Source organism: Chelonia mydas, chromosome 5 (assembly GCF_015237465.2).
Source record: "Chelonia mydas isolate rCheMyd1 chromosome 5, rCheMyd1.pri.v2, whole genome shotgun sequence".
NCBI lineage: Eukaryota > Metazoa > Chordata > Testudines > Cheloniidae > Chelonia > Chelonia mydas.
In genome coordinates, this window is record NC_051245.2 from 127,057,597 (window position 1) to 127,072,543 (window position 14,947).

Sequence of the window (14,947 nt, forward strand, 5' to 3'; positions counted from 1 at the left end):
TCCTTTTCTTTTAGCCAATGCAGTAATACAAATAATAAATAATTATTTTTATTATTCTCCTTGCATAGAGTGGAGAGTGTTAATTTAATTTTGCATTGTAGTAATGAAGTATTTCAGTTACCAGTTACATGTACAAAATACCTTAATCTGGTTTCTTTTTCTAAAGCTGAAGGAAATCTTGGACCCTGCACTGGAGCCTGTTCTTTTGAAGCAGACCTTTGTTACTGGTGGAAGAATGCTTATTCGCCTTGGAGATTCTGACATTGATTATGACAGAAACTTTAGGTTCTACATGACAACTAAACTACCAAATCCACACTACCTTCCAGAGGTATGATGCAGCATTCTAAATTCATGTCATACAAACCATAATCGGTATTACTAGAAGGACGTTATCAAAATCTGTTGGCCCACATTATTACAGACCTTCCCAAGTCTCAGCTGGTATCTTTTATAATTAAAGTTTTAAAACAGGTGAAAAGAAATAAACCCATGTCCTTTCATTCCATGAGTGAATGTAGCACAGTAGAGTCCAACATGTCCATGCTACTGTATGTGAAAACATTCATGGACTTATCGACTGTTCTACAAAGAGAGGTTCGCTCCTGCTGCACAGTATCACCAGGACTGAGTCATGCCTCAGGGCTCAACCATTTTGTTGTGTCCCATATTGGAGGTTCAGAATACAGGGCCACTGAGACTGGTCCTGTGTGTTGTTGGAGTCCTGTATGTTGGGTCTTCCAGAAGATCCTGCCACGTGGAGGGGAGAGCTCTGTCACATGGCTACTCAAATATTAACATGACAGCATGACTTCCAGTGAAGACCCTCATTCATTAATGGACAAGCTGTATGGCCTATCTGAAGGACCTGTGAGGGTACCCCTAATGGGCTTACTTAGGAGATCCTGCTGTCTGAAAGGGGATTGTTTCATTAGTGGTTCCTCTGAAAATCCGCCACTAGTGAGATCCTCCACAGTCAACTCCCTCCCAGAAACCCCACTGCAAAAAGGGTAGCACAGCTAGTAGGATTTCCTAGAAAATGTACAGATGTCTATCCCTTTCTAGACAGCTCTGGGGTCTAGCCAGATGATGGATGGTGTAGGGCTGGGTAACGGTGATGTAATTGCTTTGATTAAGGAGGTATTGCAGGCAACTGATACATACTTTATTTCAGAACCCTATTACTTTATTTTGAGGTTCATATGGTCCTGTATTTTGTATTTATATGCCGTATCATCCAGTTTCCACACATAATATTGTCTGTTACTTTATTCTGAAAGCATTTTGAAAATCAAGCAGTCTGCTGAAGTGCCTAACGGTAGACACCCAGGTTTGAAAAGATGCACTGTCAGCTACATGGGCCGGGGTATAAGATGACCTCCATTCGGATCCTGGTTCTGATGTTGACTTGGAGTGTGACAGTAGCCAGGTCGCCTAAGCCCTGTGTGTCTCAGTTCATTTTACAGTCACAGCAAATTAAAGATGCCCCAATAGGCCTCATGGTCTAAAGGACTAAGAACTGGGGTGGAAGCCAAGAATTTAGGAGTTCATGCTATTCCAAAGTGTAGGCAACTGGTCATAATCCTTCTTTGTTCTTATGTAGCACTTTATAGGCAGGTTTTATTTATGTTCACAGCCCCCCAGGAGAAAGACAACTAAATTCCTTTTCTTACTACTCCAGCTTTTAAGTAATTGTTGCAGGCTGACTTTCAGAATTGCTGAGCACCACAACACCAATTGAAGTCAATCGGAAATGTTGGTGCTGAGCACTTCTACAAATCCAGCCCTGCATGTTTAGACCAGCTTGTGTAATTAGGCACTTAACTCTTGTATGTATTTAAACAGCTGCACACACATGCCTGCCACATCCTTCTTTAAGATCACGGCTTAAAAGTGATCACTGTTTCTTACTGTGCATGCACCAGGCTACTTTTCAAATATTCAAGACTTTTGTACTTTGTAGCCATATTTTCTCAAACTTGCTGTCCCTTATACTAGTCATTGCAGACTGGTTTCATGTAAAATTCAAAGTTTATAGTTAGGGCCTGTCACGGGGTGCACAGTCGGCCCCTCTTCTGAAGGCCCAGTTGCCTTCCCAAATAAGTCCAGGGAGACTTCAGCTTTGTGCAACACCCGTGTCCTTTATTCTTTAAGCATTTTCCCACCACCAGTGTCCAACTATATACAGTCCTTACAGGTTTCTTGTCTACCGCAGGCTGGGTTAGTAACCAGCTAGAGGGCTTCCACTTCCCTCTCTGACTGACCTCTCTCTCTGGCTGCCCCACTCCTTCTGGCTCCTTCCCAGCCTTTATAGCTCCTAGCCTATCCCGGTGGCAGGTGTTGCCAGTCGCCAGGCAGGCATTAGGCTTTTCATCCAGCCCCAATCGATCCTCCTTGATTGGGGCTGGCGTGGCAGGGGCTGATTAGGTGTGTTTGCAGCAGCACCCTGCCACAAGGCCCTACTAAATTCAAGGTCCATTTTGATCAATTTCACAGTCATAGGATTTAAAAAATCATAAATTTCATGATTTCAGCTTTTTAAATCTGAAATTTCATGGTGGTGTAATTGTAGGGGTCCTAATCTAAAAAGGAATCGTGGGGGATCACAAGGTTATTGTGCAGTGGGGCGGGCGGGGGTGTTGGTACTGCTAACCTTACTTCTGCACTGCTACTGGCAGTGGCGCCTTCAGAGCTGGGTGGCCAGAGATTGGCGGCTGCTGGCTGGGAGCCCAGCTTGGAAGGCAGAGCCGCTGCCAGCAGCAGCGCAGAAGTAAGGATGTCATGGTATGGTATTGCCACCCTTACTTCTGCGCTCTAGAGCATGCAGAGCAGGGCCCTCAGTCAGCAGCTGCCACTCTCTAGCCGCCCAGCTCTGAAGACAGTGCAGAAGTAAGGGTGGTAATATTACGACCCCCCCTAAAATAACCTTGTAACCCCCCTACAACTCCCTTTTGGGTCAGGAGCCCCAATTTGAGAAACGCTGGTCTCCCCTGTGAAATCTGTATAGTATAGGGTAAAAACGCACAAAAGACCACATTTCATGGGGAGAGACCAGATTTCACGGTCCGTGATGTATTTTTCATGGCTGTGAATTTGATAGGGCCCTATTTATAGTTTCAGCCTTTTGTGAATTATGCCACTGGAAATAATTATAAGAACAGTTATTGTGCAAAGTGAAAAACGTACTTTTATTTCATCCTCTCAGCCCTCCAAAAGTTTGATCAAACCTCCCAAAAATCACTTTTGGACATAAACCAACCATGTGAAATTTCAGCCCAAATGGAAATTTTTGAGTAAGCTGTGAACAGCTGTAAATTAAAGTTTAGATTGGAAAAGCCTTCTCAGCCATAACTCTACCTTCACTGTGGGTGCCATTATTATTCTTAACTAAACCCCTGATTTTATTTTCTTAACCTGCATAGAAATAATTTTTGTCATTTGTTATGTTTATTCTACAGGTGTGTATTAAAGTTACTATAATCAATTTCACTGTAACCAGATCTGGCCTGGAGGATCAGTTGCTAAGGTTTATAACTTTTATTCCCATTATTTATTTCACAGTAGTTGCTTTTAAATGTTTAAGGTGACACCAGGATAAAATGAAAGAGGGAAAACAATAAAGAAAATGTTTTTACACATAGTTATATAAAGTATCAAGTCACAATCACCAATAACTTAAGGACAACCTATTTCTTGCCTTAGTATGCATGTTTTCTAAAATGTCTTATGCTGGGATAGGTATATCTAATTTTTGAAGTATTGTAATAGGAATCAGCTATTTGTAACTCGGGATACATAATTACTTATATTTTTCTAATACTGTGTCTAATAGGCTAGATTTAAAAATCATGACCCACTACTTGACTTTAGGGGGAGTTGAATCAAGCCCATATAATGAGCATGGAACATGCTGATGTGACATATTTGATATTGTTTATATTAATACCAAATGAAAATATCCTAAATATACTCTGGGTTACAAGACAAGATCAGACCTACATTGATTTTCAAGTGAGAAATATACCCAGAACATGGGGTGGTTCTTTGAGTGGGTGAAGACATGTATTGCATTCATGCCCAGTGCACTGAAGCCAGAGAACTTTGCTTAGCAGTACCCACTGGAGCAGCGCTCATGCCCCCTGTCTCTTGTAGCCCCTTCCCAAGCTATATAAGGGCGATTGCTACCCTGACCCCCCTCAGTTCCTTCTCACCACCTGTGGCTTGAGTCAGAGTGGTGTCTCACTTCATGTTCTTCATCACAGTGTTCCTCTAGTTTTTTTCTGTAAATACTTAGTTAAGTTTAGTAGTACCTTAGAATTTAGTTTAGCTTAGTGTAATTAGTAGAGTTTTTTAACCCAGGGTGCTCCCTTCTCCAAGTTTTAAACATTGTCCCTCATGTGGCGTTGCTATCCCTAGTAGTGACCCCCGCACACCCAGTGTGGGTTGTTCCTTGTGCAAAGGCACATTAAGGAAGGGCACTCCATCGGTAAGTCATTTAAGAGAACGCAGGTGGCAAGGGACTTGTGTTTGAAGCAGCACATAATGAGGCCTGCTGTGGAGCCGCAGACTGCTGCATACCATCAGGCCCCCCCGAGAGCTCCTGAGCTGTTACAGATGGGGCTGCACCTACGGACTTGGATTCTTTGCCCAGGAGGAAGAGGGACCATTCTTTTCCTCTGGGGACCAGAAGAAGGAGAACCCAAAAAATGGACCTGGTCCACTCCAGAGTTCGGAGAAATTTCTCCTCCCTATCTAGGAGTGCAGACCAGCAGCGTTAGTCTTCCGGTAGGTGGGATAGAGCTGGGCTGTTAACCCTCTGTCCAGTACCAATGCCTGATTAATTAGACTCCACACTGTCAACTCTGGTACCATCCAGGGGAGGGGATTGTCCATTGAGTCCAGTACTGATGACAGTGGAGTCTGCACAGACAGTCTCCGCAACACCAATGTATCAGGCAGCAGTGGAATTGCTGTGCCTGTCTGTTCCTGATTTGCCACTTAATCTAGAAAATTCGACAGTTGTGGCTTCATCTTGGGTGTCCTCAGCACGTCCTGGATTGGTGGCCAACTTAGTGTTATTGCCAGCACAGTCGTCTGCAGTGCCTCATACACAGAGCTCTGGGTTACAGGGGCCTGGACCCTGTTTGGTACCGAGGGCAGATGCTATCTTCAGTACCGACAACAATTCCGGTGCAGTCTGCATTGGCTAAGTGTTTGGTACCAATGCCCGCTTTGGTGCCGCATGTGTGTGTGGTACATTTACCACTACTCAAAGTGCCTTTGACTGTGCTATCATAATGCCAATTAGGCCAGTGTGTTGGACTGCAGATGATTCGGGATGAGACTGCTTGGAAGGAACTTCAAGATCGAGTGCAGAAATGCCTTCCTCTCCTTTGTCTTTGCAGTACCACTCAGAGATTTTCAAGACCTCCTGAGATCACCATTGGTACTGGGATTTGTTCCACTCCTACAGTAGGGACAAAGCTTCCAGGCCTATCTCCTACTGGTCACTAATGTTGTATCCCTATCTACTGTAGCCTCTTAGGAATCTGTGGGTGATTCTTCATTCAGCGAGGTCCTGATCATGTGCTCAGTCCAGGGCTAGATCACTTGTTCCTCAGATGGTCTCTCCAGCTGAGTCACCTGTGCTACAGCCACAGACTAAGGGGGCTTCCTCTGACCTGGTGCAACCTGATCCATTGATACAGTCAAATGTGTTACCACAAGAGATTCCAGTGATTCCACTTCCCTCTTCTGCCTCTTTACCAGATGATGCTACGGTGCCCGAGTCCTCATCTCCGGAACTGGAGGATTTTAAATCTTATCAAGCGCTCCTGAGATGAATGGCATCATCATTGGGTATTCAGGCTCAATTTGTTCAGGAAAACTCTCATAAGTTAGTGGATATTCGTCAATCCTCAGCTCCTGAAAGAGTCACTCTCCCTATGAATGAAGTGATATTGGAGTTTGCCAAATCTCTATGGAATACCTCAATATCTATAACACCCATGGCTAAGCATACCGATGAGAGATATTGTGTCCCCATGCAAGGTTTCAAGTATTTTTTCTCTCATCCACCTCCTAATTCCCTGGTTGTGACAGAGGCAAATGAGAGGGTACAGGAGGGGAGATGTAAATTTACACCTAAATACAAAGTCTAAAAGGTTACATTTGATGTGGAGAAAAGTGTTTTCAACCTCCTTATTGCAAATGTGAATTGCCAGCCAGCAAGCGTGATTGTCTAAATATGACTTAGCAAATTGGGATGCCAAGTTACCAGAATTCTCCATGGAAGAGTTTAAGGCATTTATTGCAGAGAGCTGTTTGGTGGCCAAGACATCTTCACATTCAGCACTGGATGTAGCAGATATTCCGTGCAGATATGTGACTTCAGCTATGATGATGAGGAAGGCCTCATGGCTACAGATCTCTGGCCTAGCTCCTAAAGCTCAACAGACCATAGAGGACTTACCATTTGATGGTCAGTTTTTGCTTTCTGAGAGAACTGATGAGACTTTACATTCTTTTAAGGATTTTTGAGCTACTTTATAGTCTTCTGGGGGTGTCTAGCTACACCACAAAGGGATGTCATTTTGTAGGTCAGCAATAACACTAGCAATGTTGCGCTGAGTGATACATTCACCATTCATCCTACTCTGTTAGGCTGCAAGACTTCCCCAGAAAAGGACATCACTGAAGAGAAGATCTTCTGAATCTAGTTTTAGCCAACCAGCCTATCCTTCTTCACCTTCAGGGAGGCAGCCTATTTGATTTTAAGATCGAGAGCAGCATACAAGTTGTGGACCTCCCACATTTCTTCATCTGCTTCCTGACCTGCTGACTCAGCACCATGGTCAGGTTGTTCATCCAGTGCTGAAAAGTCTACACCTCACGGCATAGATTGTACATGGCTAGATGTGTAGGTAGGGCAAGGCTTGGAAGCAGTTCAGAGGATCCTGCTTAATAGTAGAAAACCATCTACTTAGTTGGTTTGGTCAAGATCTAAGGGAATTCAATCCATGTGAGCTTGTGTTCAGGACATTTTGGACTAGCTCTTATATTTGAAGTCCTTGGGTCTAGGTCTTAGCTCATTGAGGGTTCATTTGTTGGCAATCTCAACATTCCATCCTCTGATCCAAGGAAAGTCAATTTTCTGAAAGATATTTTCCATCTGTTTCCACTTATGAAGGAAATCGTCCCATTCTGGGACATTAATACTATACTGGCTGCCCTCATGGGTCCTCTGTTTGAGCCAATAGCAACCTGCTTGTTGTCTCTCCTCTTGTGGCTATAACATCCACAATAAGAGTCAGAGAATTACAAGCCTTACTGGCATAACCTCCATATACTCAATTCTTCAGAGACAAAGTTTCCTTAAGATCATAGCCAAAGATTTTGTCCATGGTGGTTTCAGTTTTACCTTAACCAAGTTATTTACTTGCCTATATCCTTTCCAAAGCCACACTCAAATGCAAATGAGCAGCATATCCAGATGTTAGATGTGAGGCTGTGCTTGGCATTCTATTTGGAAAGAACTAAACTATTTCATTCAACACCTTGACTTTTTGTCAGATGAAAGGTCAGCTGGTCTCCGCACAGAGGATGTCCAGGTGTGTAACTTACAGGCTCACTCAATGAGAGCCCAACGGACATCTATCTCATTTCTCAACGATGTTTCAGTATTGTACATTTGCAGGGCTGCTACATAATCTTCCATTGCATATTTTTATCAAATATTGTGCTATTATCATGGCATCTAAGTCAGATGCAAACTTTGGGATGGCAGTTCTGCAGTCACTGTTTAAGTAGACGCTGAGTCCCTTGTCTCACAAGTACTGCTTGTGAGTCACCTGAGTGGAATACACGTCTGTAACCACTTGAAGAAAAGATGGTTTCTTACCTGCATTGTACTTGTTGTCTTTTGAGATGTGGGTGAAGCCATATATTGCACCACCTACCCTCCATCCCCACTGCATCGGAGTCTCCAGTCTGGGAGTTGAGGAACTGAGCCAAGTTGGGGTGGTGCTGCTGTTAGATAGCCTGGGCAGGGGTTACTTGGGTCAGAAGGGGCACGCGCTGCACATACAGGTACTGCTAAGCAAAGTTCTCTGGCTTCAGTGCGCTGGGCACGCACACACCTGAGTGGAATACATACCTGCACTCACATCTCAAAGAACAAGAGTAATAATACAGGTGAGTAACTGTCTTGTTTGGGTCGATGGGTCAGATGTATTTTGCTGTTCTGAATAACTGACTAACAATTATGTTTAAAATAACTATCAGTTATATCTAGTTTCTTTACATATAGCTGTAAGTAAATGTATTTTTAAATTATAAAGAGTGATTTACATAAATATTTATCTTGTGGGTGTATTCTATAAAGTCCCATTTCATCACACATCTTAAGCCTGTGCTTAACTGTAAGCATGTGAGTACAGTAATTCCTTTAAAGACTATGGAATTACTTCTGCACTTAGATTTAAGCACGTGTTTAAATGCTTTGCTGGTTGTGGGCCTCAATTTCTGTTCTGTTCAGATCCTTAAACAGTGCTTATCACCTTGTACCAGTAATTACTTTACAGAGCTAGCCAAGATGACAACAGTTTACCATGTTCTTAGAATAGGAAGTACCTGTGGTGACCCTGCAGTCACACTTAGCAAATACAGCAGTGACTTTTTAACATCTTCTGCAGTATTTTCCTATACAGTCAGTTAAAGAAGGTTATTGATCTTACACCTTAGCTAGGCAGTAACTTTGTGTTCCCCTGGGAACTTCATGGAGCTGCATGTTCCATGGCAGAGGGCCAAATCCCCTAACTTACACTGCTGGACTTAGGGTGGGAGGGAAGCTTCTGCTCCCTCCCTGATCCTCAGCATGGCCCTGATGTAATTTAGAGTAGCCTAAGAACTAATGGAAATTACGTTGGCTCCTTTGACTTGGACTGCCAGAGGACATTACACTCTGGTTTCACTCCTAGACTGCTTAGTAACATCCGCTATGCCACATGGGGATTCCCCCTATGTTGGGGGAATCCATAATTGCTCTGCATTCCCATTATGCCACTGGAGAAGCACAGAAGGGATGGAGTGAGGGGCCAGGAGTGTTTTGGAAAATTTGTTGGAATGAACTGGATTACTAAACAAAAAGGCAGTGAGGGCAAGAGAGAATAGGTGATAAAGCTATTAACCAGAAATTCAAACGTCTTTTCTAGTGATGTTGTGCGACTGGAGAAACCTGAGCTTGAGGAACAAAGAACCCAGCTCATTGTGAGAATCAATGCTGATAAAAATCAGCTGAAAGCTATTGAAGACAAAATTCTAAAAATGTTGTTTACTTCTGAGGGAAATATCCTAGACAAAGAAGAACTCATCAACACACTCCAGGAATCAAAGGCAGGAGACTCACTTTTACAATACCTTGTTTTAATTAAAAATAAGTGATCGATCTAGGGCTGTATGAAATGTTACACAGGGAAAGAATTCTCAGATTTATGTTTCTCCTTTATACATTGACTTTTACAGATCCACAGTCCTAAAATAATAGGCTAAGCTTTCAAAACCCAGACCCATGTAATGCAGTTAGTCTGACTTGGGGGTCATGTGTCCCAATATAAAACCATTTTAAAAATCTAAATGAATTATATCCAGTAGTTTCCTATCTGTTGTTTTCATTAGTATTTTAATATTGTAGATTAGAATTTTAATATTGTAGATTAGCTAGGCAATATTTAACTCTACAAAATTCATGCTTGTTTGTTACTATCATAAAAATATTTTGCTAATGTGGTTGCCATTAAAAAGTCAGCATTTGGTAATAGTTACCACACTGTGTATGAGATACCACAATCTCCCCTTACACTTACAATAGGGAATAGCTGTTAACTGTGTGGAATCTGTTAGCAAATGCTAACTTGATTGGTTGTCACTCTAAGTATATTTGGCTCGAGATTTTTGCTTTATGAAAAGATAGTTTTCTTATTTAAAGAATTCATGTGAGATAATTATGCAGTGGTTTCACTTTGCTTATCAAGGCTAGGTTCAGCTACAGTTGTTCATATTGAATTGTATCTTACTCCACAAGTAATCCCACTGAAGTAAATGGGACTCTGCCTAATTGCTCCCAAATGCGAATAAGGACTATACAGTCTTACCAAATGGGACTGTTTGCAAAGTAAGATTCTACTCAGTGTGAAAGCCGTAGTAAAGATCTAGCTGTGAATTGTAGAATTCCTGAGATTGGCCTAGTTCTTAATGGGCAAAAGTCTGCATTACAAAAACCACAGTCCCAGCTGGTCAAAGCTGGCCCTCTAATTGGTGGTCTCAGACATGTATTGAACAAGCCATGAAGAATGAACTACCATGTCACTCCGAAAAGTGGCCCTTTCAGGTCAGGCCTGAGACCCACCAGATGGGTAGTGTGGGGAAGCTCGCATTACTGTTACCCTTGTAGTATCAGTACAGTGCATAATTTGGGTTAGGGAAAATGTAACCTATCATTCTAAACTCTTTCTGGCTGATTTTGGCCCATAACATTCACATTCTCAAAAGAGTAATAAATTAAACTAATACCATGGCAAGCTGGAAAATCAGACCCATCCATTATACATTTATTTGCAGGTAGAGTTTTGGAGTAGTCATCTACATGTAGGGGCAGAGCTTCAGATGGAGTAAATTGGCATCGCTTCATTGAGGCTTAGGAGCCAGCCCATAATTGCCAGCAGAGTTTAGGCCATCATTCTAGCATGATGTTAAGCTAGCCTCTTTTTCCCATTCTCTCCAGCACCTCTCAGTACTGAGGCTGATAAGTTGCTTGATTTGTGTATGGTTATATTCTTCAATTAATTATTTGGTAAACATTCTAAATATATTTTTCTCTTTCTTTTTTTTTTCTTGTTATAATTTTTCATGATCTTCTGGGATATTGCCTCTGATAAAAACCTACTAGTTATTCTTTAGGGTAAACTGATGCTGTTGACTAATGACATTGTCAATATAAGTTACAAAATGCAGCATAATACATTGATTTACATAAATGCTTAGCATTTCATTTTAAATTATCAAGGGAACTAATATTCTTTTCTTAAAATATCCAATAGCTAAGACATAACCAAACCTGAATCTTGAGTTTCTGGCTTGTGACAGCCAAAAGTTCTCTGTAGCTCTTGGAATAGAATAAATTCCTCCCTCAGTATGAGATGGCGCTTACATGTCTTTGGCGAGTGATGCATAAAATTACACCAGTGCCATCAACATCAAATGATGAGCTTGCTCCTCGTGCTCCGAGCTCTGTCTATCATGAAATATTTTCTAAAATGCTACTAAAACTTGTTTCTTTTAGGTTACATCTGGTGCCATTAAAACAAGGCTAAAAGAAGCAGAATCTACTGAAGAGAAGATAAACGCTGCTCGTGAAAAGTACCGCCCTGTTGCTACTCGAGGGTCTGTCATGTACTTTGTAATTGCAAGTCTGTCAGAGATTGATCCCATGTATCAGTTTTCCTTAAAATATTTTAAGCAGGTTAGTTTCATTTTTCTTTGAAGTAAATAGCATTTAGTATAATGAAGATATGAATAGAAATAGTTTTATAAATATAAAAATAAATAAAAAACAGGCAACAAAATTTAAGCCTTTAAGAAGTGTTTTTTCATTACATCAAAAAAGAATTCATTCTGTTTCTAATTTTATGATACATTTGGAAAATCAGTAATGTTATAAAACTTCCAGGTATGATTCCAAGTACTGTTTCCAAATTTAGACATACATTTAGGTGTCTAGAGATAAGTTGTCTGATTTTCAAAACTGCAGAATACCCAGAGACTCTATTAAAGTCAAGTTTCAGAGTAGCAGCCATGTTAGTCTGTATTCGCAAAAAGAAAAGGAGTACTTGTGGCACCTTAGAGACTAACAAATTTATTTGAGCATAAGCTGTAGCTCACGAAAGCTTATGCTCAAATAAATTTGTTAGTCTCTAAGGTGCCACAAATACTCCTTTTCTTTTTACTAAAGTCAAGAAATTTAACGTGATGGTCAGCACCTCTTAAAATCACTGTTGTTTAGGTGCCTGAATTTAAATAACTGAGTTTTATAATATTTAATGTAAGCGATTTTTCCAGCATCTCACAAGAAGTCTGCACCCTGAAGAGTACTTGACTCTTCAAAGTTAGCTTATTTTTGTAGTTCAGTGGTTCTGAAATTTTGGTCCATGGAACAGTGGTGCTTGTTAGAGCATTTCCCTGTAGTCCACAGAGCTTTCTATGTAACAATGGTGAATAATCTCTATCAAACAAAACGAGAGGATGTAAGACACACCCATCATATTAAAGCGAGTTTATTTTATCATCGTATCTTCTTACTGTTCTCTTAATATTACTTCTTCAAAATTCCATGCACTATAGTGATTGCAGAAAAAAATGGAAATCGTTACTGAGAGGTTGGGAGGAGACATGCTCTGTGTATGAGAGGATCTCTCGCTTAAGAAGTGTTGTACAATATGACATAGTTTGAGAATCATTGTTCTAGTCCAGTGAATTAATCTAGAAGTATTCTATTATTAACAATTAGAAATAAACTCATCAAAACTATGTTTGTTTTTTTCTTGCAGTTATTTAATACAACTATTGAGACTTCTGAAAAGAATAATAATCTGCAGCAGCGCCTGGCAATACTGCTTAGTCAGACTCTCTATGCAACTTATACCAATGTTTCCCGCGGCCTTTTTGAACAACACAAACTCATCTACAGCTTTATGCTGTGTATTGAGATCATGCGGCAGAGAGAAGAACTTACAGATACAGAATGGAATTTTTTCCTCCGTGGTTCTGCTGGCTTAGATAAGGTGCATTTGGAGTAGATTGATGACAAACAAAATAGTAAATGATTATATATATTTTTGGTTTTGCAAAGCAATTTGTAGATAGTGAAAGGAGGTTGGTGTCTAAATTTGTCTTTACAATAGAGACTTTGGTGACTTCTAATTTTGATTTTCCATCATGTGATATGATACATTTTGAGGCCTGAAACATTTGAACAGTTATTTTAGATATTTGTTACTTATTGGTTCCAATCAAATAAAGCATCATTATTCAGGACAGCATTTAAACACATACTTAATTTTAAGCGTAATGGGACTTAAACACATACATAAAGTTGAGCATGTGCTTAAGTGACGTTCTGAATAAGAATGAATTTAAGATGCTTAAATGCTTTTCTGAATTGGGGCCACTATTAATAAACTTGTTTCTTGTGCAGCTTTCACATTTTGACTATTAAAAATAGTCGTATATTTGTTGAGCTTTTATTTACCTTCTTCTTCTTTCATATTTTCACTGATTCTTTCATCTTTCCAACAGCAACGCCCTGCTAAGCCTGATGTTCCATGGCTCGAAGACACCACGTGGTTTATGTGTTGTGACTTAGAGGAAACACTCCCGAGTTTTCAAGGAATTCAGAATGAAATACTGTCCACACACATTTTCATTAAATTAGGTAACATGATAAATAAGAAAGTGGATTGGAAAAGCCATTTTCCTTATACCAAACCTCTGCTTCAAGGGGGGTTTTCTACACTGATTCTACTTATATTTTATCAAACCTATTTTTGAACAGCTTCAGAAACAGTAACTCAGCCAATGCAGCAGGCAGGTTATTCAAAGCCTTAAGACATTCGTTATGTGTATGATGGACTTTTCCATTTTCCCTTTGACATAATGATGCCTTTTCCTTTTACTCTCATTTATACTCTCTGCTGGGGGACTTGGCAGAGATCTTCTTTCAACAGTCTGGAGCGCCACACGTTGGAAGAGTGGGGGCAGCAGCAGAGGAGGCCCCCTATCTCTGCCAAGGCCTCAAAGTGGCAGCAGGGGCTCCCTTCTCTGCCCCACGAATGGCAGCAGGGCTCCCCCTGACTACTTGGGAAAAGCAGGGCACCAGTGTGATCTTTTCTCTCAGAACCAACAGTGCCCCCCTCTTTCTCCCAGTGATGCAGAAGTAATAGCCAGGAGGCCCCCCAGTACTCTATCCCAATAGCTGAAATGTATCTGCTTTATTGGAAGAGTGGGCTGGGCCTGCTGCACAGGTCTCCTGCCGCACACACAATCTTCTGCAGCAGTGATGTTGACGGGGGCCCCCAAATCAGTGATACTGCAGGCAACGCCTGATTAAGATGAATTGGCAGCTTACCCCTCTCAGAGCTATTTTTTTATGCTCTCTGCAAGCTCTGGCAGACCGATCAGTTACACTTGGGTCACCTTTTCAAGCTTTTCTTTAAACCATGAGAGATAGAAAGCCACTTAAAAAAATTGAAGCTCAGATTCTGACATAATTATGTGACAGCAGGAGCCTATCGTGCCTATGCCTTAATCCAACATTGTCTGTCCCCAAGACAGAATCTTACAGTTGGTCACACAGTCACCATGATTGCATGCAAAGAGCCAGTTAGACCTCTAACTCATGTACAGAAGAGAGCCTTTGCCTTTTTGAAAATGTGATCTTAAATATCACCTTACCATTGTGATTTCAGCTTTGCAAGTTCTAACTTTAAGACACTGCTAATGCCAATGTCATTTGTAGGGTGCCTTGAAATTCATGTCAACCCAGAAACTTCGGAAACATATGATTCTGAACCCTCCCCTTCTGCAGAGCAAACCGAAGAATTAAAAAAGGAAGGCCCCGTGAAAGCTTCCTGGGACACAAGACTAAGCATGTTTCAGAAATTAATTATTGTGAAAAGTTTTATGGAAGAAAAGGTAAAATCCAAATATACAGAAATTTGCATCCACACCAAAGCTACAAGAATTTGCAAAATTGTTTACTTTGGGCCATATTGTGTCATTTGGATGTTGGCTTGAAGAGGGGATGATGCAGAGATGGACCTTCCCAATGGAAGCTTGGATCTGTATGGAGAAGAGGGCTAGACCCCTTCTCTATATTCTTTGGGACTATGTGAAT

General features: G+C 41.1%; 1 protein-coding gene across 1 annotated transcript in view; it reads left to right on the plus strand.

The window, feature by feature from the left end:
* The window catches only part of DNAH6 (dynein axonemal heavy chain 6), a 187,537-nt gene that overhangs the window by 126,229 nt on the left and 46,361 nt on the right, over positions 1 to 14,947 (plus strand). The window contains exons 57-63 of the mRNA XM_043547288.1: positions 167 to 331; positions 3,459 to 3,526; positions 9,213 to 9,393; positions 11,339 to 11,518; positions 12,603 to 12,836; positions 13,351 to 13,486; positions 14,570 to 14,745. Of these exons, the coding sequence (XP_043403223.1) occupies positions 167 to 331; positions 3,459 to 3,526; positions 9,213 to 9,393; positions 11,339 to 11,518; positions 12,603 to 12,836; positions 13,351 to 13,486; positions 14,570 to 14,745 (1,140 nt within the window). The remainder of the gene's footprint in view (positions 1 to 166; positions 332 to 3,458; positions 3,527 to 9,212; positions 9,394 to 11,338; positions 11,519 to 12,602; positions 12,837 to 13,350; positions 13,487 to 14,569; positions 14,746 to 14,947) is intronic.